Source organism: Varanus komodoensis, unplaced genomic scaffold (assembly GCF_004798865.1).
Source record: "Varanus komodoensis strain SLA01 unplaced genomic scaffold, ASM479886v1 scaffold88, whole genome shotgun sequence".
NCBI classification, from domain to species: domain Eukaryota; kingdom Metazoa; phylum Chordata; class Lepidosauria; order Squamata; family Varanidae; genus Varanus; species Varanus komodoensis.
In genome coordinates, this window is record NW_025336576.1 from 1,692,858 (window position 1) to 1,716,613 (window position 23,756).

At 54.7% G+C, this 23,756-nt stretch overlaps 1 protein-coding gene across 7 annotated transcripts in view; it reads left to right on the forward strand.

Moving 5' to 3' along the window:
- Positions 1–23,440, forward strand: part of KANSL3 (KAT8 regulatory NSL complex subunit 3) — a 29,836-nt gene extending 6,396 nt beyond the window's left edge. For 3 of the 7 annotated variants that reach the window (XM_044417349.1, XM_044417350.1, XM_044417351.1), the window contains exons 4-23: positions 1,151–1,241; positions 1,486–1,671; positions 2,085–2,216; positions 2,355–2,471; positions 3,157–3,300; positions 3,423–3,494; positions 5,078–5,152; positions 5,466–5,623; positions 6,214–6,277; positions 6,541–6,744; positions 7,017–7,173; positions 9,280–9,357; positions 12,441–12,629; positions 14,873–14,957; positions 15,392–15,546; positions 16,483–16,595; positions 17,184–17,391; positions 17,871–18,001; positions 18,490–18,652; positions 22,719–23,440. In XM_044417349.1, the coding sequence (XP_044273284.1) occupies positions 1,151–1,241; positions 1,486–1,671; positions 2,085–2,216; positions 2,355–2,471; positions 3,157–3,300; positions 3,423–3,494; positions 5,078–5,152; positions 5,466–5,623; positions 6,214–6,277; positions 6,541–6,744; positions 7,017–7,173; positions 9,280–9,357; positions 12,441–12,629; positions 14,873–14,957; positions 15,392–15,546; positions 16,483–16,595; positions 17,184–17,391; positions 17,871–18,001; positions 18,490–18,652; positions 22,719–23,275 (3,079 nt within the window). In that variant the 3' untranslated portion in view covers positions 23,276–23,440. The remainder of the gene's footprint in view (positions 1–1,150; positions 1,242–1,485; positions 1,672–2,084; positions 2,217–2,354; positions 2,472–3,156; positions 3,301–3,422; positions 3,495–5,077; positions 5,153–5,465; positions 5,624–6,213; positions 6,278–6,540; positions 6,745–7,016; positions 7,174–9,279; positions 9,358–12,440; positions 12,630–14,872; positions 14,958–15,391; positions 15,547–16,482; positions 16,596–17,183; positions 17,392–17,870; positions 18,002–18,489; positions 18,653–22,718) is intronic. The other 4 variants (XM_044417352.1, XM_044417353.1, XM_044417354.1 and 1 more) reach the window with 4 other exon arrangements.
- The last annotated feature ends 316 nt before the right edge of the window (positions 23,441–23,756 follow it).

Here is a 23,756-nt window from a genome sequence, read left to right on the forward strand (position 1 = left end):
GGTTGTTTACTGCAGGATGCTCGCTGAGCTTGCAAGGCCTGAAAATGAGCATGACTGTGTGCTACAGAGCAAAAAACGGTGTACTGAAGGGTGAAAAACCTAACTGCTTGTACATTCAATTCTTTAAGCGCATGTTTATGTGCTTTGTGGTTACAAAAATACATTGTTTAAAATGATGAAGGATTCCAAGTCCCATTCTATAGTAATGGTTCTTCCACAATGAAGTATACAGACACATCCAGAGCCACATTTTCAAAGTTATATGATGTAAATGAAGTTGTAATGTTTTCCCATTCAGTATACTATAAACATTTCCCACCACAAGTTAGGAACTTGGTGCTTCCTGTCTGCTCTTGGCGCTCTGCTGACTTGCCCTTGTGCTCAGTTGTGTGTAGCTTATGATATGGAATTGCAGGGCGCCGATTCTGGTAATGGAGCTTCTGCACTGAGCAACCCCCCCAGCTCTCCATAGAGCAAATGGCATAAAGGTTGTTGAGGGTAGCCAGGCAAGGACAAGAATGATCTATCTGGCATGTCCGTCTGTCAGTCCCTTCTCGAAGGATGGGGCTTCTCCCATCAGCAAAGGCTCACACACAGGGCCACCACTTTCCCTGTCCCATGTTTTGTATGTGTACATGTAGCAAAATAGGTGAATCACAGTGGATGGCGGGCAAGCACGGAATCATGGAGCGGTAGAGTTGGAAGGGGCCAGAGGGCCCATCGCCCCGCTCAGTGCAGAACTCCCAATTCAATCAGCCCTCTCAGATGGCGAGGCCTGGTTCAGGCATTACGAGAGACCGCTGTTTCCCACAGCAGGAAAAAACCTTGGCGAGTCTGGCACGCACATGTGCCCTCCTCCTCCTTTTCATACACCAGAGGAAGACACGTGGGGCTTCTGTGCTTAGAGAACACATTTCTCCATGTCAGAACTTGGGGAGTTTGCTTTGCTCAAGCTGTGGTAGCAGAGCAGTAGTTTGTTCTCAAGCTTTGTGAACCCAAAGCTTACTGGGCCACCTTCCCACAAGCAGAAACAGTGACGGTCCATCACCTCTGACCTGTGCCACCCTTGGGAGCCTGGCATGCCTGGGCTCCTCCAGCTGTACTTCCAGCTGTTTGGAAACTGAACCGCTCTCTTTGTTTTCCTTTGCAGGTCTGGCTGGACGGTTGCCCAGAACAAGCTGTTCAATAAAATCCTCAAAGCCCTGCAGTCTGACAGACTGGCTCGATTAGCCAACGAAGGGGTGAGGACTTCCTCGTGCCCTCTCTCCTTCAGCCTGCGTTAGCTGACTTCAGGGCTCCTAGGCGTGCTAACAGAGTGTGCCCAGACTTTTAATCACATCCGTGCCTCATTCTTCCCTTGGCCCAAGCCAAGTTCCAAGCCTTCAGCATCTACATCTGAGAACTGGCTTCTGGAGCTCCAAGCTCTGGCTCACGTTGCTGTGCAGCCTTCTTCACCTTGAGCTTGTCTCCTTTGTTTTTCTTCAGGCTTGCAATGAGCCGGTGCTCAGAAGGATAGCGGTGGACAAATGTGCTCGACGGGTCCGTCAGGCTTTGGCCAGCATCAGCTGGGACGCCAGGCTGATCCAGTGGCTGCACTCGACTCTGGTGGAGACCCTCAGCTTGCCGATGCTGGCCGCCTACCTGGATGCTTTGCAGACTCTCAAGGGAAAGGTGATGAGCAGACGCGCGTTTTGGTTTGCTTCCTTGCGGCTCTCCTTGCCGTGCTGCTTCTGTGAGGGAAAGCATCTCCTCTTTGACGGCATGGCAGAAAGCGACACTGCCTTCCCTGTAGGCTGATGCGGCACGTTGAGCCGTGCTGCAGTTTAGGTTATGCTTCAGTTGATAAGTACAGGTGCATTGCCTGAACGCTAAGGAAACAGTGTCCTCTTCTGCCCAGCAGGCATCGGTGGAGATGGGCTCTTCCACTTGAGCCCAAGGAGGCATCTCTTTCTGTAGTTGTAACGAGCAGTGCATACAAACCATGTGCAAATACGACTGGAGGACAAGAGACATTGATGGCAGCGCTGTGCAGAGCAGACAAATGAGTTAGGAAGTCCCATAATGTATTTGTCACCGGATTTCAGATTCCCAGCCTGATCGATCGGATGTTGTTGTCGTCCACAACAAGGACGGGAGCAGCAGGTGCTGAGGCTCTTTCCCTCCTGCTGAAGAGGCCGTGGGATCCAGCCGTCGGTGTCCTTTCACATAACAAACCGGTAAGCGCATGGTGACTCTCTGGAGGAGCAGAGACTTGGGGGTTCGTTTCGTACCTGGTCTATGCCTTGCCTGTAAAAGGAAAGAAGAGCTGGTTCGTGCTCAATATTTTGTCCACATGTGTTTCTTTCCCTTTCAAGGGTAAGTTGCCCGGCTCGCCACTTATCCTGCTGGCATCTTCTGGGCCCTCCAGCTCCGCATTCCCCGCTTGTCGCCGGCACCGGTTCTGGCAGTCCCAGCTCTCTTGCTTGGGAAAGGTTTGTGTGACTGCACTGCTGAGCTCTCTTCTGCGGGTGGCTCTTCTCAGTCCCAGCACATGCACTGGCTCTGCCCTTAGCAGAATCACAGGAATCTGCTTGGGGCTCTGTTGGAGCATACAAAGGCCCAGGTCCATCCCTCCAGCGCTCTGTTCAGAGTGGCAAACCAGCTGCCCACAGGATCCCTCCAGCAGGATGGGTGCAAGACTCTCCAGCCCAGGCTTCTGAGGGAGCGCCTAGCCAGCCAGACTAGTGGCCACTGGCCGCCGCCTCCTCCATCCTGTTCCCTTCTTGGGTTTGGCTTGACTGAGCGCAAGTGCGGAACGACCATTTGTACAGGCAGAGGCCAGGGACGCATGACAGAAGAGTTACGCAGGGCCCTGGGCAGCTTGGTGAGTCTCAGCTTCCGGAGTCCGTGTGCAGGAGGAGCTTATATTGAGCATAAGGCTGGAGGTAGAGGGGGGTGTGGCAAGGAAGCCCGAGACCCTGGAAAGGAGCAGCATGTGAGGTGGTATAAGTGGCAGTTGTCTAAGATGCGAAATTTCCAGGCCACAGAGCCCTGGCTCCTTGTGTTAGTGCTCCCAGGTGAAATGCTCAGCTGGGACTGCCAGGGTCCGTATACACTGGGCCCTGGTAGAGCGACCATCGTTGAGTCCACTGGGCTTCTCTTCCATTTCTCTCCCAGGTGATTCCGGTGGCTCCCCATTTAATGAATAACGGCAGTGGAGTTGGAGTGTTACAGTGCCTGGAACACATGATTGGGGCCGTGAGAGGCAAGGTACTCGAGGTATGGCTAGATTGCTCACTGGGACGCTCAGCCCGAGTGCAGGTGAGCTTCCCTTTGGCCTGCAAACCCCAATCCGTTCCCTTCGGCTGGGCTTGCATGGCTCATGGTGGTCCCGGGCTTATAACCGATGGGCTGCAAATGCCTGCCTTTTCTTTCTCGCCCAGATCCACAACCATTTCTCCCACAAGCCAGTAATCCTGATTGGCTGGAACACAGGAGCCTTGGTGGCCTGCCATGTAAGTAAGGCACAGCCTTGCCTTGACAGCTCATTTTCACGGCTTCCCAAGTTTTCTGGAGAGCAAAACTATGGAGGGCAATGGGCTAGACCATCAAAAATAGCGCTCATCTTCTGTACTGTACCGTTTCCCACAATAATGCTACTTTTGAGGGGAAAACCATCATGTTCAGTAGGCTAGAGCAACAGAATGTCTCTTTTTAAGGTTCCAGACGGAGGTCAAAAGGTACCGCAGGCACCGGCAGGGGCGTGAGGGGGGCACCTGCAGGCTGCAGGGAAGGCCCCAAGGGCTGCATGTGCTGGGTTGCCCACCCCTGTACTACACGGTCTTAATTGCAGCTCACTCTCTGGCTTTGCCCACCTCTTGGAAGACAAAGATCCTGATGTGGGAGCCAGGATGATCTGGAGAGCAGCTTCTGGGACTGGGCTGAAGTTCCTGGTCAGGGGGAGCATGACTTGGGCAACTTTGCTGTGTGCAGTTCACAGTTTCACAGTGGAAGCAATTAATGTTTTGCATTGTCAAAGACAGGGCAGATTAAAAAATCTGTAAATTGCTAACAAAATGCTTGATCGTTTCTTTTACTCTGAGGTTTTCTGGTGACATTGATGCTTTTGTAATACAATACAGTGGTACCTCGGCTCACAAACGCCTCAGTTCATGACCAAAACGGGTTGCAAACAAAAATTTCATTAAAAAATGGATTTAGGTCATGAACTCCGCATTGAGTGGTGCCCGAGATCGTGCCCGTCTTTCCTGCACGAGCACAACTGTGATCGTGGCCGTCTCTCCCGCCCAGCACAATCGCACCCATCTCCCTCCCAGCGTGCCCACGCTCGCGCCTGTCCCGCCCCCCCCCCCGAACGTGCCAGGATGACAGGCAGGTGCAGGGATGACGGGTGTGAGGAGATGGCCGCACTTGTGCTTGGGGTGGTGGTGGGGAGATGGCTGCGATCTTTGTTGTTGTCACTTTGCTTCCCATTTTTCTGATTAAAAAAATAGTTACAGAATGGATTAACCTTATTTACATTGAACCTTATGGGGAATTTTAACTTGGCTCATGACCAATTTGGGTCTCGACCAGAGTCCTGAAACGGATTAAGTTCGTGAGCCAAGGTCCCACTGTATTAAGTAAGAAGCAGCTGCTTTTGGATCATTTTTCTGTTCATGAAGAAATGTGCATTTTTAATAGTTCAGAACGTATGCATGAGGGAATTGGTCCATTAGGAGACAATTCCCAATGTTCAGACATTTCTGAGGGATTGAGGGAACAAATAAAAAGAATGCACATGGAAAGAATATGATGCTTGCACTTCCTGGAGGACAACAGTGAAGTTCTGGTGCCAGATTGGGTGGCCCTCATCTAAGCTGGGAATTGAGGCTTAAAGCAATCCCTGCTCTTCATCTTGGTTCCAGTGGATTCCTTCCTCAGAAAAGGTACTCTCTGGTACACGGAAATAACAAAAACAAGTAAAATAGAATCAAGGCTACTCCAGTTGCCGCTCTCAGGCCTGGATCTGCAGTGCTGCCCTTGAGCCACGCTGGCGTGCAGTTTCGGAAAGCAGGCCTCCTCTGTCCCTTTCTAGGTTTCCGTGATGGAGGACGTCACTGCAGTGGTCTGCCTTGGATTTCCTCTCTTAACCGTGGACGGTCCCAGAGGGGTAAGGAGCAATGAGTGAGAGCAGATGAGGACGGTGCGCTAAGAAGCTGGCCTTGCCGTGGCATAGAGGGGCGGATGTTCTGCTGGCCAGGCTTCTGCTTCCAGTTGCAATTGTGGGTATTGACCCTCTGCAAATAATAAAAGAGCCAGCCGCAGACTAGGCGCACGTTGCAGCGGGCGCTGCTAAAAATGGACATCCCCATCTAAAGACAGGCTTGTGCCGCCTGCCAGCTACAGCAGAGAAGGTGCACCCTCTTGGCACCTTCCAAAACGTTGAGAAAAGTCAAAGCCAGATGCGTTGTTTTGGTGGGCAGGATGTTGATGACCCCCTTTTGGACATGAAGACTCCAGTTCTCTTCGTGATCGGCCAGAACTCCCTCCAGTGTAACAGTGAAGCCATGGAAGATTTCCGGGAGAAGCTTCGCGCTGAAAACAGCCTTGTGGTCGTTGGAGGCGCTGATGATAACCTCAGGTATGTTTGGGCATGGCAAGAGCGTTCCCGGGCTCAAACGGCTCCATTAGGAAAGGAAGATGGGGGCTGCCTTGGTGCAGCACTGCGCACGTTCCCCTTCACGTGCGCCCCCCCCCCACCTCAGCTGCCCTTCCTGGAGCCAGCCCACCGGTCCAGGTCGCTGTATTCCTTTAATCTCGCGTGCTTTATGGGGACTGAGCCAGGAGCCTTCTGTTTGCACAGCTTTGCCTCCTAATTGATGTCCATCACAGTTCTGAAGAAAAAGTGAGGAAGGGAGAACACCCCAGAGAATTAGGGGCACATGGTGCAGAAGTCAGTTTGAACATCAGAACTCGAAATTCGTAGTGAACAAGATACTGTCCTACAAAACATTGCATCCTGTCAGTTACCACCGACTTAAATAAGGAGGACTTGGTGCTTGGTTCCTAGAAAAAAAGGCGGCCTTCTAGCTGGTTCATGAGATGTCCTGATTTCTTGCACCTCTATGAGCTTTCAGAAGGAGAATTATCCAGAAAACAAGAAGGGATGGAAGGGGCGAGAAGGAGGAGGAAGAGGGATGAACATGTTTGACAGGCTGTCTGTTTTCACAGGATAAGCAAAGCCAAAAAGAAGTCAGAAGGCCTGACTCAGAGTATGGTGGACAGGTGCATACAGGTAAATAGCCACCCCCTTCCCCCATGCACAAGCACGTGCCTCTTTTCTGCTGCTTCCTAGCAGAATTGGGGCACATCGGCCTGGATCGGTCTCAGCAGGAGAGGGTTTCCTGGGCTGGAAATGGGGATCGTAAGCAAGAGGGAGAGTTTGCGGAAGTGCCAGGAGTAGCGGTCGTCTTGCTTGCTCTGGAAAGGAGTCTGAGCTCGGCTGCTCACGGGGGGGCGCGGGGGTAAAAGCCTCGCTGTGTGTGGTTTGCTCTGCAGGATGAAATCGCAGACTTCCTGACAGGAGTACTCACCCGGGCAGACAGCCACCCGGGCCCCGACCCGCGGGATCTTGATGCCGAGAAGAAGAAGAAGACCACGCGGGACTTGGCCAGGAAGGACCTGTCCTTTGACATGCCGGAGCGGAGCAGCCGGCCCACGTCCCCTGCGGCCAAGGTCCCCGCCTCGCCCTCTGGGTCAGAGGTGAGGACAGTCCCGGGGGAAGGGGAGGTTGCAGGGTGTCCTGTCAGCGCTGGCTGGGCTGGGGCTGGTCTGGCAGGGCTCGTGCTGTGTTCCCCACTGTCCTCAGGCAGGCATGGCCTCTCCAGAGGAGGAAAGGGGCCCGTCATGCAGCTGGGGCTTGCGGGGGGACGGCGGAGCATGGTCTGCCCTCTTCTTCCATCGCGGGCGGCAGGCTGTGCCTCCAGGGTGCTGAGCGGTCTCGCCCTGCTGGGGGCTTTCCTTCCTTTGGGCAGGATCTGTCCAGCGTGTCCAGCAGCCCCACCTCCAGTCCCAAGGCCAAAGTCGCTGCGGTGTCCGCAGTGCTGAAATCCAGCCAGCCTGGGGCTCCCCAGCCGCTGAAGAGGCCTGTGCAGCGATCGGAAGTGGCCGTGGCCCAGAGGCACTCCCAAGGTAGCCCACCCTGCTTGCTTTCTGCTCCGCACCGGCGAGGTGCTGGCCAGCTGGCCGACGCATGTTTCCGTTGGGGCCGTGCCCCGAGCAGAGCTCCTGCTTACGCCGTTCGTCCCCTCCAGCCCGTCGGAGTAGCATCCCTGCCCCCACACTCCTCCGGCCGAGGGGGTGGGAGACCGAGCACACTGGCACCGAAACCGAAGCCCCCCGGGCGGGGGAGCCTGTGTCTCGGCAGCCTCTGCTTTGCTCCGCACTCTCTCGCCGATGCTTGCGTCTCTCATAGAGTGTCACGTGCGCCACTCCCCTCGGCGGTGCGGGACTGACTCGTATGTGGGAAGACGTGCTGGAGCGGCAGCAGGCTCCACCGGGAGGGACAGGGCAGTTTGCCTGGGCATTCACCGGTTTGTGGCTCGGTCTGTGAAGGAAAGGGTGCACCCGGTGCCGTTTCATCAGCAGATTGTGGGGAGCAGCTGCTGCTTAGCCCCGCCGTGCGTGGGGCAGCCCTGGGCTCGATCCCCGCATCACCGGGCAGGGCTGGAAAAGCTCCCGCCGGGAGCCCTGGAGAGCTGCTGCCCGCCGGTGTCGACTGGGCCAGGCCAGATGTGTGCTGCCAGCGTGACGGGGGCTCTCAAAGACCCGGGCGTGGTCTTTGTGGGAGGGGGTCTGCTTGCCTCAGCCTGGGGGGCACTGCAGTTGAACAGGACAGCTGGCTCCCTGCCTCGGGGGACCTGACTGGGCTTCCCTGCCTGGGATGGGCTGCTGTGACCATCGGCCTCGGCCACAGGCCAGCCGTGGCCACGCTCGCCCTGCCACAGCAGCTCCGACAGCTTGGCCCTTCATGGCCTCCCCAGGGAGGGACGTGCACTGAGAAGGCCAGTGCACGAGTGCCGGGGGGGGGCTCTTGGTGGAAATGGGGGAGCTCGAACCGAGGGGAAAGGCAGGAGGCCCGGGCGTGGCAGGGAGTGCTGCCTGGGCGGTCCCAGGCTCAGGCTCAGGCTCAGGGCCATGGGGCTGGGCAGGTCTTCTGCGCCTCTGGGAAGCGGTTGCCAGTTGGAGCAGGCAAGAGGCCCCGTGCCGAGCGACCGTCAGCGTGGCTGGGCAGAAGGCGGCTGCCCGCGTCCTCAGCAGGGCCACTCGCAGTCGCCCTGTCACGGTGGCCGCCTGACCAACAGAGGTCCTGGGCAGGCACCGGAGGGCACAGCAGAGCCGGGAGCTGCCGGCACGGCTTGGCCAGTGGCTGGCTTTTCTCGGAGCGCCCAGTCTGCGTGCTCCGCTGCATGAGGCCGCGGAGGCAAATGCTTGGAGTGTTCCCATGCCCTGCCCCCGGCCTCACGTGGAGACCAAGGGTTGGAGGATCCGGTGCACGTGCCAGAACCAGCCTGAGGCTCGGGCAGAGGCCCCAGTTGCAGGGGCACCACCACACCTTGAGGAGCGCGGCTGTGTGCACTGCCCCCCCCATTCGGCTCCGCCTTCGTTGTTCTGAAATGGCGCGTGCCGGTCCCAGCAGTCGTGTGCAGGGGACGTAGAACGCGGGTGCCCATGCGGCCGTGCGCCCGCCCTTCCCTGTGGCGGGAGGCCTCTCTCAGGCAGCGAAGCACGTGAAGCAGGGCTTCACCAAGCCAGCCGGCTCAGTCCTGCGAGGCCCAGTTTCCCGAGGGCTGTGGAGCAGATGCTGCGTTAATCCCAAACGAAGGCGGGCAGGCAGGCAGGCACGGCTCCTGGCTGGCTCGTGCGTCGCATGTGTTTGTTCCAAGCATCTCGCGGTTCGCTCGCCGTTTCCCACGCTGACGGAAAATCCTTGTGTTGGTGACTCTGCTCCAGTGTGACCGCCTTGAGTCTGCCTGAACGAGCTCGGGAGCCTGCATGTGCCATCCTATGACGGCTGTCGCGCAGCCATCACCCTTGCAGATGACTCCGTGTTTCTGGCCGGGGCGTGGGGTATGGGGTGGGGGGGCGGCGACACCCTGCGGCCAGGCGAGCGACAGATCCCCGCCGAATCTGCTTGCCAGCCCGGTGCAGAATTTCTCTGGTCCTGGTGGGTAGGAGGGCACCTGCCCCCCCCCAAGCGTGAGCTGCGATGCTGTAATTCTCTCTGATTCATTTCAGCTCAGTTTGCCGCCTTTCTGAAACAAAACATGCTGGTGAGGAAATCTCTTCCTCCTGGCACCGCTTCATGTCTCTTGGGTGAGTATCTCCTCACTTGCTGCCTCTGCCACCTCTCTGCCTGCATCATCCCCTCCCTCCACCTCTTGCACTGCTGCAGCTGCAACCGAGAGCAGCTGCTGCTGGACATGCACGTGCGGCACGTGAGCCCCCCCGCCCCCCGCCCACACACACACTTTTGGCACTCCTTCCCTGGCACGTAGAGGGTCCAGTGCACGCTTCTGAGCAGCTTTTCCTACCCATCAGTGGCAGGCACAGGGCCTGTTGCGCGGCCCCCCGCCCTTCCCACTCGCTCCCCACGCCCGTTCCTGCGGCCACGGGCCACTAGCGGCTCGCAGTGCTTGCCCGTCGGCTGGGAGTCCTGGGCGCAGCAGCACGACTGTCCGTCACCTGTCCTTCCAGGGGCAGCTCTGCCACGAAGCAGCAAGTCTGGACACCGGGGGCAGGCCATGCCCAGCCTGTGGCATCCCTGTCCGTGGCCCCACAGGGCAGGCTCCCCGGTGCGCCAGAGCTCAGTCCCGGTCGTGCCCATATGGCCAGGTGCGGCTGCCGGGTGGATGCCGTGGGCCAGTGTGTGAGGGAGAAGCTTGCTTCCTCCGCGTGCACTTTGAGGTGCTGGCTTTGGAACCAGCCGCCCTGACAGTTCTGTTGGAGTGAGCAGGAGCTGCAGCAGTTGCCAGTGGTGGGGAGACACGTTCGGCCCCGTCACGGCAGGAGGGTTCACACCACTGAGCAAAATGAGCATGAACGACACTCAAAAAGACTTCGAGAGTTAGGGGAGCGTAAGAGGCCTCTCTCCTAACTCCTGCTATGAAAATAAAGTTTGCTGTATTGTCAACTCTTTTACTGCTTTACTTTTTATTTCATAGCCTGCTTTTTTGCAGCTTCCCCGATCCTCTCCATGTTCCCCTCACAGCAGTCCCGTGAGGTAGGTTAGGCTGAGAGTCACTGGCTGGCCCAGAGCCACCCCATAATCTTCCGGGCAGAGTGCAGTACCAGCACCTGGATACCGACAGTGGCTTGTTCACCACAGAAAGCAAGGCTGTGCTGTACGGCCACAAGGAGGCCTCGAACGTACCTCGTCCTCATGTTCTTCAGCAGCCTGAAGACACAGAAATGTTTTTACTCATTGCTTGACAGTCGTCATTAACAAGCCTGGCTAACCAGGCTCTTCCCGTCTCGGCATAAAACGTGGTCCCATAACAGCATTCGCATTCTCCATGCGGCAGCAGTTACCAGAGTGATGGGAAAGGCTGCATGTCCCGCAAAGCAACAGGATGCCTTAAAAGTCAGGGCAGGCTGCACTCGAACTCTGTTCCATTAAGCCAAGTGGCCACAGGCTGCCACGAAATGGAGTGCCCCCCCCCCCAAATCCTTGTGCTCTACTGTAGTTTCTCTGTCATCCAGGCTTTATGTATGAACCAGCCTCGAACCGTGAAAGACTCCCGAGAGGCTGGAAGGAATGCCTGAGTCTTCTGGCCTCCTACAAGATTTAGGGCTATTTCACTCAGCAGTTGTCCCTGAGGAAGCAGGAGAGGTTGGGTGGGGGAAGAAGGAGGCACAAAACCGGGCAGCACAGGAAGTGTGTTGGGAAGGGCAGGTGGAAAAAGAGAATTGGACAGGCTGCTTCCGCAAGAGGGAGAACGTGCGCTTGTAGCTGCCACCAAGCCAGCCTCCAGAACCCTTTATCAGACCCACACCGAGCGAGGCAGGGGCATGCCTGCCGGAGCCTCACACGGTCCAGCTTCTCTTGGCGTTTGATTTAATACAAGCAGAGTAATGGAGGATCTCTTGCAGGGATGCTTGTGTGTAGTTTACTCATTGTTTCGAGGGGCGTACTTATTGTTTCGAGGGGCGTACTTCAGGTTTACACACAGATTTCTGGGCACAGGCTGCTCGTGTGTGAAACCCTTCCTGTTTCTGTTCCTTGGCTTTTAAAGGATGTGTTTCTGAGTACTCTCGCTGGAAGGTGGATCTTCTGTTATGCCTTTTAAGTAGATGCAGGCTATGTTTTCTCAATACCAAGTAATTTTTCCTTTTGCTGCTTTAGTTTAAAAGCAAGGAGGGCCCCCGCTCTCCCTGCTGTACCCCCAAAATACATATTTGTTAGAATCAAAATGGGGCTCTGGAGCAGCTACAGAATAGAAAAAGGGTTTCATTTGGCTTGCAGATTTACTAAATGAAATCCTTTTAGCACAATTGAGTGTTACAGAACTTTTTACCACCAACAGGTGATTTTTAAAAATGCTGTTTTACCGTATGGTCACTTCTATGGATTTCAGTGCAGCCCTAATGCCATTTCCTTCCACAGGTTGATAGCATGAGGCTTTCCCTGATGCACAGTGCAGGACGTAGTGAAAGCTGTTGGTTCTTGTAAATTCCCTGGACTGGTTCCCTGAGAAATGAGATGCTGAAGCTGTTCAGACTGGCTGGGGAGGGAGCTCAGGCTTCTGTTCAGGGTGTCGTTTTAGAACACACTGCGCCTTTGTTTCTAACCCTGAACTTGCAGTACGAATGTAAGAAAAGCGCTTCTGCTTCATATACTTCGAGGTGATGGATATTCGGAGACAAAGACTTAACAGCTGATCCCTGGCCATGTTTACTCACACATAGATCATTCTGAAATTCTAAGACTTCATTCCAAGTAGAAATCGTTAGGATTTGGCTACAACACTCAGCAATTCACACTGAGTTAAGTACAAGTATAATTACATTAAAAACCACGTTTGTGTTGTGAAATGAAGTCTGTCTCCCTTGCAACGAAGCCTGTACTGCCTCTCCGGCTCCTGTCCCCTGCATGAGCCGATTGCCCCATATCACACAGAATCCCTCCCTCCCTAATCACACCCCACAATTCTGCTATTGGAAGGACACTGAAGAAGAATGTATTTTTCATGGCAGTGACTGCTTGACTAGCTGGCGACTGCAGGAGTGCTGAGGATGGAGAAGCGCTCCTAGAGCTTGAGAAGTGAGAGGCCGCGCGGTTTGCTCAGGGCAGCATGCTGTAAGCTGCACATGTCCGAGTTTGTGCTGACTCTCTTCTGGTGGGGAGCCGCGCTGCGCTCTCCATTCCAAGTAAGCTGCCCTTTCTCATCTGGTTTCAGTCTCTTCAGAACAGCAGCAGGATGCAGGGGAGAAGGAAGAGCTGCGACTACAGCTGAAGAGGCACCAGGCCCCCAGCCCAACTCACTGCAGCAAGGCTTCCAAGCGAGCTAAAATCAAGGTGACCATTGTCTCCCACGGGGAAGCTGCCGGCACGGGGAACGGAGCACCGCTGGACGTGCCGTCGGAAAGTGAGTCTTGGGAACTGGAGCGAGCGTGTGAAGCCCAGGCGGTAGGCAGGAGATAGGAGGAGGAAGCAGGGCATGTAAGAGCCTGGCGTGCGATGCATTGTATTTCAGCGGGATGAGGCTTGGGTGAGGCTGGAGGGCCGAGGGTTTCTTCTGCTAGCTGTGCACTGCAAAGCTAGGGCCTGAAACCCCATCACTGGCCTGCCACAATTTGACCGCTCTCTTGGTTCCAGAGGCTGACGGAATGGTATGCCTTGTGAGTGACTCCTAGGTACAGCTCTAAATTTCTCAATAGCGCGCCTTGCATTTCCTGTCTTTCGTAGAAGTACGGCCTACTTTGGAAAGGGAACCTTAACACATTAGATTCCAGTTCTGTTGCCGAGAGGCGTTCTGTGAACTCAGCTACATGGCGTTCCTTGCAAGAACTGGATAACAAATGGTGTAAACGTTCACAAAACAGAATCTCTCATGGATCCCCATTGAAGATGCTGCTGCATAGTTGCAGCACTCAGGGAGGGGGTAAAGAGTGAAACTGAGCCCCCAGAGAGCCTTCAGCATATGCTACATGACACTTCAAGAGCTGCCTCTTAGTCTTGCCATGATGCGGGGAGCAGGTTGCAAACTTATTTTGTATTCCTCATGCTGCCATCCCCCAGACAGATCCAGTTGATGGGAGGCAGAAGATGGCTTCAAGGGACATGCCTGGGGCTTTCTAAGACTTGCTCAGTTTTTCATAATATGCCTCTTCAGTACTTCCGTGCGCTTTGGCTCCCATGTTGGCTTTCTTAAAGCCAGCAGGCTGGAGACTTTACAGGGGGCGGGGAGGGGGAGAGAGGGGGAGGGGGAGAGAGGGGGAGCGAGCGAGAGAGCGCGAGAGAGCGAGAGCGAGCGAGAGAGCGCGAGAGAGCGAGAGTGAGCGAGAGAGCGCGAGAGCGAGCGAGCGAGCGAGCTTCCATCCGAGATCTGGAACTCCCAAGAAGAATAGGCAGTTCTTGGGCCTCTGATGCTCGTTGTTGTCAGATAATTTCCAGGCATTTCAGCACCGCTTGTTTCCAGATGCGGCCATAATGGTGATGTTCTCGTGGTCTGCTATGTTAGATGTACTTATACATGGTTTTCTTACGCTCCACGTGACGCAAGCAAGAATGTTGGTTGGTGTCCTTTTAAAGGTCCGTTCACCCACGGTGGGGTACATGCACAGCATGTTTGGGTGCAGCAGCTGGGTTCGTTGATGCTGGGAATGGTCACAGCTCCCGAAATGGGGGCACACATCATGAGTTACAAGGACGGGACTAAAAATGGGATGTGGTGGTACGCTCTGTGCCAGACGAGGGCACCACACAGATTCTTGGTAGACTGTCCAGTGGTTCATGCTAGGACCCAAGATAATTGTGAACTAGGTGAGCCAATCACTGTGCGGAGCCACGAGGACGCCGGAGCCGAAGGCAAACTAAGCTGTTAGTGCCACTCTTCAACAACAGTCCTGCATGTGGGTGCGGACTAGACGAACCCGTCTGCATACGCTGAGTCATGAAGACTTCCAAAGCTGCAAAATGTTATACTTACATAAATCTTCCTTGCTTGATTCAACAGTAGGTTTTTTTTAGTGTCCAAATTAACTAAGCTGTATTTAATCACTGAAACCAAATTTCTCAGCTTTGAAAGTCTGTTTCCTTTTCTTTGATTATCCAAAATTTATTTTTTTCCACAGAAAATAATGAAATACAGAAGTAAACTTGAACAAAACAAGAATTCCCTCTTATGATATATGGACAGGAGGAATATGCAAGACAGATTTTCATTTGTATCCAAAATACTGCAATAAACGCATAATTTTAACTCATTTCAGTTCCTGTGTATTTTATAAATGGGTTAGGAGAGTGCTGACTACAGCAGATGCATTAAGACAAGTCCTGCTCTGAATGATTGGCTGGGGTAGCAAGCAAAGGTACAAAACATGGAAACAGGAACGCAGGACTGAGTTGCCAGCACTCTGGAGACTGTGGCTGAGTTGGGCTAATCCTCTTACCCACCAGAATCTGTTGCACTGTTTAATCTTATGCGCCTGCTGAGTTGCACACTCTCATGGTGTCTCTTAAATCATTCATGCAATGTCATCTTGCAGACTTGTAAAGATTGATACCTAACCTTTTTACCCAATCCTTCAGATGCGTGGCTGCTAGAGAGGGGCTTATGCAAGTCGGCCAGAGGAGAGCCTGATGGATTCCTCTTCTTTCGTTTTCCAGTTGCTGCAGGGAAGCCTCTTGCTGCGACTTTGGGACAGGCTGTGGCAGGTGCAAAGGAGACCTCGGGACTGCTTGCCACCCCAAAGTGAGTATCTGCCAGGCTCTGTGAGTTGGTTGCCTCCTTTCCCCCGGTGCAGTTTTAAAAACCACCTCCCAAAAAACCTGAAGGTTCTACAGAAACCTGCAGGGCAATCATATTTGTTTGCTTAAAGCTTTCACATGCACGTGCCCCGGCATACCAGTTGCTGAAGCAGGCCTGAGCTCGCCTGCGGCTTGGGGATCCCAAAAGGGCGAGCCAGAGACAGGCGGGTCTAGAGCTGCATGCCCAGCAGCAGCCCGTGTGCTCCAAGGGGAAGCAGGCTTGCTGGGTGCAGGAGCAGCTGTGCCGTTCCCTCTTGCCCGGGCTCGGGCGTGCGTGTGGGCCCTGTCGGGGGCCCTGTCGGGGGCCCTGTCGGGGGCCCTGTCGGGGGCCCTGGGGCAAAGCCCCTGCTCGTGTCCCGCATGTGCACGTTGTTCTAGACCGAGCTCTGCAGCGGAGACGCCCCCCATCAGCCCCGCTCCGTCGGCTGCAGTGCCCGGCAGCACAGGCCCGAGCGCTTTCCACACGCTTCAGAACCGGCTGGCGGCCAGTGGAACACACGCGGCACAGGCGCCGCCTGTCAACACGCCCCAAGGTAACTGCTGATCGGGTGCCCCACGGGAAGGGGTCAGACGCGAGGTGCTTCTCCTACAAAAGCTCAGCATGCCGTGCTTCCAGGGTGGCCAGCAGGGACGGAGGGACAGGGAGGGAGAGCTGGTGTGACACAGTGGCTGGAGTGTTGGGCTGGGGACTCCAGCGACCTGGCTTCTCGTCTCCATGAAGCCCTAAAGGTCTCTCGGGGACTCTGGGCCAAGCACAGACTCTCAGCAGGACCTCACTCACGGTGTTGCTGCGTCTCCCAGCGTGTGCGGTCTTGGCCAGAGTGGGCTGGGCTCGGTAGGGTCCCTCCTGGCATCAGGAGACCTAGGCCACCCAGTGTTCCCAGCAGAGGTCCCAAGAGTCCTGTTCCCTCCTGGGTGGGGGGCTGGTGGCCAGTCTGCCCTTCGGCCCTGGTCCAAGAGCAGCAAACGTGGCCAGTATCTGTGGTGACTGGGCTCATGCGTATGTCTTCACACAGGATCGCTGGCGCTGAGGTGGCCCACCTCAGTTCTGAGGCAGCTGATGGTGTGCCCTCTGGTAGTGGCATGAGGGTCCTGGAGCTCGCTCTCCGAGAAGGAGGGAGCTGGAGGACTTGGTGTGTCAGTACTGGAGTCCCATCGGATCCCTTCTCCATAGCGGAGGGGATGGTGCGTGGAGTCGAGCCGGGGCTTGGCATCGATGGGACTGCATGGTCCCGGGAGGCGCTTAGCTTTGGCACACTGCTCGTGGTCCTTGGCCTCAGGCACGTCTGCCCTCTTAGGAGCTCTTGCCTTTTTGGATCGCTTCACAAGGCTTCAGCTTGTGGTCCTGATGGCTGGCCGGCCAGGATTGTCAGTCCAAAGCTGCTCTTGAAGTGATCACTTAAGGCGGCAGTCAGTCCTGCTTCCCGACAGAGGCAAAGCAAGGGCTCCCTCTCTCTGCTTCTCTTTAGGAACGGCCTCGGCGAGCAGCCTGTTGCAAGGCTTGAGCTTCAGCCTGCAGGACATCGGCAGCAAGCCGGCAGCTCTTCCAGTAAGCGTTGCTCCCACAGGGCCTTTGGTGCAGGTAGGCAGCGCGGCTCGTGTTCTGCGGATCCTGACCTGCAGCGAGGGGGAAATAGAGCCTGCACCCAGCACGGAGGCCCAGGTTGTAGCAGACCATGTATGTGCCTGGCAAGGAGCAGCCGGGGAAGCGGGTCGGTGCTCTGTGCAAGCCACAGCTGCCTCCCCGTGGCTGGTTCCTGGCTCCCCTTGGAAACCTCAGTGGGCTGGCCACAAGGATGGAACAGTCAGAAAACTAAAGGGGCACCTTTAGAGGCTGGCCATGCAAATTTGACCAGCTGGAAAACAGTCTATGAAGTTGGAGAGGAGGTGTTGGCTGGGGGATTTCAAAGCTGGGCCATCTGAAGAGCAGGCCCTCCGGAGGGCTGTCTTCTCCTCACTCCGTGCAGTGACTTTTTCTGCGTCTTCTGCTCGGTGTCTGCACAGAGCCCTCCTGCCCTCCAGTTGTTGGAGGGGCTCAGCTGGGCAACTGTAACCTTGCTTGCGATGCTCGGCAGTCTTAATAGGATGGAAGGAAATGCGCCAGCCCTCACGCCGAGCAAGGGTGTCCTTGGCTTGTCGTTGCAACCCGTTCCTCTTTCCCACGGTGCAGAGCTCAGCCTTGAAGACCCCAGCGCCTCTCATCACCACCAGTGCAGGCACCATCGTCCGTACAATCCCGGTGGCCACATCCTTGTCCTCGCTTGGCGCCGCGGCTGGCACCAAGCCCTCCGCCATTCACCAGCTGCTCACAAACGGGGGACTGGCAAAGCTGGCGAGCAGCCTTCCCGGCTTGGCTCATATCTCCGGCCAGGGGGCAGGTAGGAGCCCGGCTGTGGGGGCGGGAGGCGCAGGCCGCGCTCCGGGGAGCTCGTCTCGCCTCCTCGGACAGGCCCCGCGGGTGTGCAGAGGTCATGTTGCCAGTGGCCGTGGGAGAACGAGGCAATCCGAGAGCACCCCCACCCGCACCCCCACCCCCAGGCACAGGCCACATTGTGGCACACACGGGGGGGGGCAGGGGGCACTTCTCCACTGGGAAGCTTGCACTGGCACATTCAGCAGTGACGGCACGAGGTGACGAGAGTTGGCCTCCCTGCTCAACAGCCTCACTGAGGAGAGGTTGGCGCATGATGAGGCGCATTGGCAGGGGCCTGCCTGAATCCGTGCCTTCGCACACACATCTGGGCCAGAGTCCCGCCTTGAGGGCTCTTCCTGGGCAAGGACATCTGCTGGCTGCGACAGAATGCGTGTTCCAGGGCAACCCAGGGTGTGCGTGTGACTTCTCTTTCCTCTCCGCCAGGCTTAAAGGCCCCAACCACCATCACAGTGACCTTGCGGGGACAGGCCAGCCGAGTCACCACCCTCAGCCAGGCCACCGTGGGAGCCATCCAGCCCCAGCTGGAAGAGCAGCTGCTGCTGGCCACACCCCAGGTGAGCCCAGCCGCCAAGCGCCCGCTCGCCATCGAGGCCGGTGCTGGCACAGCCGCAGGTGAGAACTGGGCATCAGCCCGGCCTTGGCGCAAATCCTTTGCACCAACCCCAAAGAGCAAGAGGTTTGGCAAGCACCAGCACCATATTAAGACTTGCATTCACTGGACTGCTTGTCCTCCGGGCGGCCTGGAGGCACATCTTCCGGCCTCTGCCATTCGAAATCCACGAGCTGGCCTTCAGCATGGGAGTGTAGTGTATCTTTCCTGCCTTAGAGGAATGCTCCCAGCAGCCTGGAACAGGACTTGAGAAGGAGGGCTGTTGGAAACATCTGCTTCCGTTAGCTGGGATCTTTGCGCGCATTGAGAGCATTTTGAGCAGAAGGATCTGGGGCCTTTTTGTTATTTGGCTGATAGATTTGGGCCATTCAGGGTCAGACCTGTCATCTCACTGTCCTGTTTCTGCACTTTTTGCATGTTTTAACGCTCCAGGTCCCGGACGCTGCAGTTGGGAACGTGACGGGCCCTGCCTCCAGTTCTGTGCCTCCCACCAAGCTGGTACCCCAGGGGGAACTGGGCAAAGGCCAGGCTAGCACAGAACTGCCTCCTGTGGACCCTGCGTCTCAGCCAGCCTCAGCAGTAGCCCCACCCGTAGGTGAGTAATAGTGGCAGTCCGATAGAGGCCTGGACGAATGACCCTGGTGAGCATGGCTGCCTCATTGCTTTTAGAAGCCACTGCAGCAGCTCTTTGTGCCACAACAGCCTTGTTAGGCAGGCCAGCAGTGCATCCTGCTCTCTGATTGATCGCTTGCTGCCACTCCTCCTCCTCTAACCCCACGAAGACAGCCTCTGGAACAGAGGTGAGCAACCTGGGGCCACCAGGTATTTTGGTCCAGAGCTCCCATCAGCAGGTAAGGGATGCCTGGAGTCAAAACATCTAGAGGGCCAGAAACTTCCCACACTGGAGACATTCAGAAAGAACCTGGACAGCCCTCTGAGTGGGATGGTGTGAGTTAGTGTCCTGCAAGCGCAGGGGGTGGACCAGATGGCCTTCATGGCCCCTTCCAACTCCTCTATGATTCCAGTGCCTGCGCTATAGAGGAACAAGCTGGTTAGCTGGGGCTCAGGCTAGATGGCATGGGAGGCCCCTTCTGGCTCGCTCAGTTTCTATATTATTTGTTGTGGGGGTGGAATACTAATTAGTGGGAAATCTGCCACTATGAGCAGAGAGGATTTGAGTGGCTGAGCAGGTAGAGAAGCCTTTCTTAGGATACCCAGAAACTCTCATAACTTGGGTCCAAAATAGAAAAATATGTTTCTAACAGGAATGTTGTTAGTCGCGAAGTCATGTCCGACCCATTGCGACCCCATGGACAACATTCCTCCAGGCCTTCCTGCCCTCCACCATCCCCCACAGTCCACTTAAGATCACACTGACTGCCTCAGTGACTCCATCCAGCCACCTCATCCTCTGCCGTCCCCTTCTTCTTTTGCCATCTATTGTTCCCAGCATCGGGCTCTTCTCCAGGGAGTCCTTCCTTCTCATTAGGTGGCCAGAGTACTTGAGTTTCATTTTCAGCATCTGGCCTTCTAAAGAGCAGTCAGGGTTGATCTCCTCTAGGACTGACCGGTTTGATCGCCTTGCGGTCCAAGGGGCTCGCAGGAGTCTCCTCCAGCACCACAATTCAAAGGCCTCAACCCTTTGGCGCTCAGCCTTCCTTATAGTCCAGCTTTCACATCAGTACATTGCAACTGGGAAAAACATAGCCTTGACTATATGCGCTTTTGTTGGCAGGGTGATGACTCTGCTTTTTAGTATGCTTTCTAGATTTGCCATAGCTTTCCTCCCAAGGAGCAAGTGTCTTTTAATTTCTTGGCTGCAGTCCCTGTCTGCAGCCTTGGAGCCCAGGAAAATAACATCTGTCACTACCTCCATTTCTTCCCCATCTATTTGCCAGGAAGTGAGAGGACCGGATGCCATGATCTTAGTTTTCTTAATGTTGAGTTTCAAGCCAACATTTGCACTCTCCTCCTTCACCCGCATCAAGAGGCTCTTTAGTTCCTCTTCACTTTCTGCCATGAGAGTGGTATCATCTGCATATCTGAGGTTGTTGATATTTCTCCCAGCAATCTTAATTGCAACTGGTGATTCATCTAGGCCCACCTTTCTCATGATGTGCTCTGCATATAAGTTAAATAGGCAGGGCGACAGTATACAGCCTTGCCGAACTCCTTTCTCAATTTTGAACCAATCAGTGGTTCCGTGCCCAGTTCTCACTGTTGCTTCTTGACCCACATACAGGTTTCTCAAGAGACAAATAAGATGGTCTGGTACTTCTGTCTCTTTAAGAACGTGCCACAATTGGTTGTGATCCACACAGTCAAAGGCTTTAGCATAGTCAATGAAGCAGAAGTAGATCTTTTTCTGGAACTCCCTAGCTTTCTCCACGATCCAGCGTATGTTGGCAATTTGATCTCTAGTTCCTCTCCCTCTTTGAAATCCTGCCTGTACTTCTTGTAGTTCTCGGTCCACATACTGCTGGAGCCTAGCTTGTAGGATTTTGAGCATCACTTTGCTAGAATGTGCAATGAGTGCAATGGTGCGGTAGTTCGAACACTCTTTGGCATTGCCCTTCTTTGGGATGGGAATGTAAACTGACCTTTTCCAATCCTGTGGCCACTGCTGAGTTTTCCAAATTTGCTGGCATATTGAGTGTAGCACTTTTACTGCATCTTCTTTTAAGATTTTGAATAGCTCAGCTGGAATACTGTCCCCTCCACTAGCTTTGTTGTTGCTCAGACTTCCTAAGGCCCATTTGACTTCACATTCCAGGATGTCTGGCTCCAGGTCAGTGACCAACCCATCGTGGTTATCAGGGACGTTAAGCTCTTTCTTGTATAGTTCCTCTGTGTAATCTTGCCACCTCTTCTTAATCTCTCCTGCCTCTGTTAGGTCCTGGCCATTTTGGTCCTTTATCCTGCCCATCTTTGCATGAAATGTTCCCTTCATATCTCCAATTTTCTTGAAGAGATCTCTGGTCCTCCCTATTCTATTGTTTTCTTCTATTTCTTTGCACTGTTCATTTAAGAAGGCATTCTTATCTCTTCTAGCTATTCTCTGGCATTCTGCATTCAATTGGGTGTATCTTTCTCTTTCTCCCTTGCCTTTTGCTTCCCTTCTTTCCTCAGCTTCCTCAGACAGCTTCCTCAGACAGCCATTTCGCTTTCTTGCATTTTTTCGTTGGGATGGTTTTAGTTGCTGTCTCCTGTGCAATGTTGTGAACCTCCATCCATAGTCCTTCAGGCACTCTATCTATCAGATCTAATTCCTTAAATCTATTTGTCATCTCTACTGTATATTCATCAGGGATATGATTTAGGTCATACCTGAGTGGCCTAGTGCTTTTCCCTACTTTCTTCAATTTAAGCCTAAATTTTGCAACAAGAAGCTCATGATCTAACCCATAGTCAGCTCCTGGTCAAGTTGTTACTAACTGTATAGAGCTTCTCCATCTTTGGCTGCAAAGCACATAGTCAGTCTGATTTCTGTGTTGACCGTCTGGTGATGTCCATGTGTGGAGTCGTCTCTTGGGCTGTTGGAAAAGAGTGTTTGCTATGACCATCGTATTCTCTTGACAAAATCCTGCCAGCCTGTGTCCTGCTTCATTTTGTACTCCAAGGCCCAACTTGCCTGTTATTCCGGTAATCTTTTGGCTTCCTACTTTAACCTTCCAATCCCCCATGATAATACGGACATCCTTTTTTGGTGTTAAATCTAGAAGGTGTTGTAGGCCTTCATAGAACTGGTCAACTTCAGCCTCTTCAGCACCAGTGGTTGGGGCAAAGACTTGGACTACTGAGATGTTGAATGGCTTGCCCTGGATTCAAACTGAGATCATTCTGTCATTGTGGAGATTGTATCCCAGTACTGCTTTTCCTACTCTTTTATTGACTATGAAGGCTACTCTATTTCTTCAAAGGGATTCTTGCCCACAGTGGGCATCTGAATTAAATTCACCCATTCCTGTCCATTTTAGTTCACTGATTCCTAAGAGGAATACAGAGGTGAAAAGAGAAAGCACAATAGGTACTTGAAAATAAACACGGTTAAAAGCTTGCTGACTTGTGGGAAACACTTTGAAATACAACATGATGCAAGAGTCTCCTTGCAGTCCTGTTGATCACCCCTCGTTCCTGAGGTTGCTGCAGCAGTCTCATTCTTGAACTGAAGGGCAGGAGCTATGCCAGGAATTTGCCAAGAATGGCAATCTGTACTTTCCCAAAGTAGGAGATGGATTTCTCTTTTAACATGTTTCCTTAGGTTTATGCTGGATATAGTGGAGGAGGCTCCAGGGCCATTCCTGCCAACTTACCCTGCCCACATGCCTCCCAGAGCCTATCGGAGCAAGTGAAATTGTGTATGAACCCAAGTCGCGTGCCTGCGCTCCATCCACGATAACCGAGAAAGTGTTTCCCTCATGTCATGCTTCCTTCCTAATGCCGTGCTTGGGCTCCACCTCAGTGTTGAGACACTCCAGTGGAAAATACCGTAGGCAGGTGTGGCGAGAGGATGGCCTGGGATGCCTGGCTGGTTTAAGCATCCCTTCCGGGGGTTTGTCCGCTGTCAAGAATAGAGTGCTCTTTTCCCAGAGTGCAACAGGAGGATGGGGGTGCAGCTGAGGGGCTTGATTGCTGACACCGCTCTTCTTGTTCTGCCATAGTGACCACCACAAGCCCCATGAAGACGCTCTATGTGATGTCAGATGCCAAGCTGTCTGCGCTCACAAAATCTGTTATGGCGGAGGCCGCGTCTGCCCCTCTGAAGCCCCCAGGGATCCCATCGGCCATGTCCTCCCCCGCATCACCTGCCCCCGTCGGAGCCGTGACCTTTGCCACTTCGGCTCCGCCAGCCGGCGCCTCCTGCAGCCTGGTGCATTCCAAAGTGGGTCCCGTTCTGCAGACATCCTCCAAGACAGTGATACTGACCTCCACGCTGACTGCTGTGAAGGGGGACCGCGCCCTAGGCCAGCGGGGAGAGACGGCTGCTCTGACCAAGGGCCACACGCTGGGGGCCACGGAAACCCTCGGCAGGGTGCCCTCCGTCCTGGACGGCAGCAGCGCCGTCCTCCCCACCAAGGAGAGCCTCCCCAGCAGGCAGGTGCTTCCACAGGGCATGCGGTCTGCCGCAGCCGGCGCCACCCTCATCACGCTGGGCAGCAGCCTGGCGGGCTCGGCCCTCGTGGCCACGGCGGGGCCTGCCCTCGGCCAGAAGCCGTAGCCACTCCCCCGCAGGCTTGCTCCAAGTGTGTTTCGCCTTTGCTGTGGAAGGTAAATGCAGTCCGGGGGGGGGGGGGTATTGCGCCCCTATTCGTGTCCTCCTTGGTGAAGACGCTTCACCTGTTCTGTTTCTTTGACACTTTTAATAAACTTTTTGTGTACGTAATACTTCTAGTAATTATGGCTGCAAAGGAGGGATGTAAGTTCTCTGCAAGTATTTAGCTGCACCTCGTGCTGGAAAAGCCTTCCCAGGGAGGTCGGAGGTGCTCTGCTAACAGGAATCCATGGCAGGTGCCAACATGTCTAAGAACGATTGGCCCAGACTTCCTGCTTGAGTTAGGGCAGGTATCGCATACTCTTGGACGCTAGGTTTTGGCGAACAGCTTCTGCCAGCATAGTCAGCGGTGAGGCGCTCTGAAGGCTGTAGCCAACTGAGGCAGAGCGACAAGTTTCCTACCAAAGGGCATGCTGCTATCCAAACG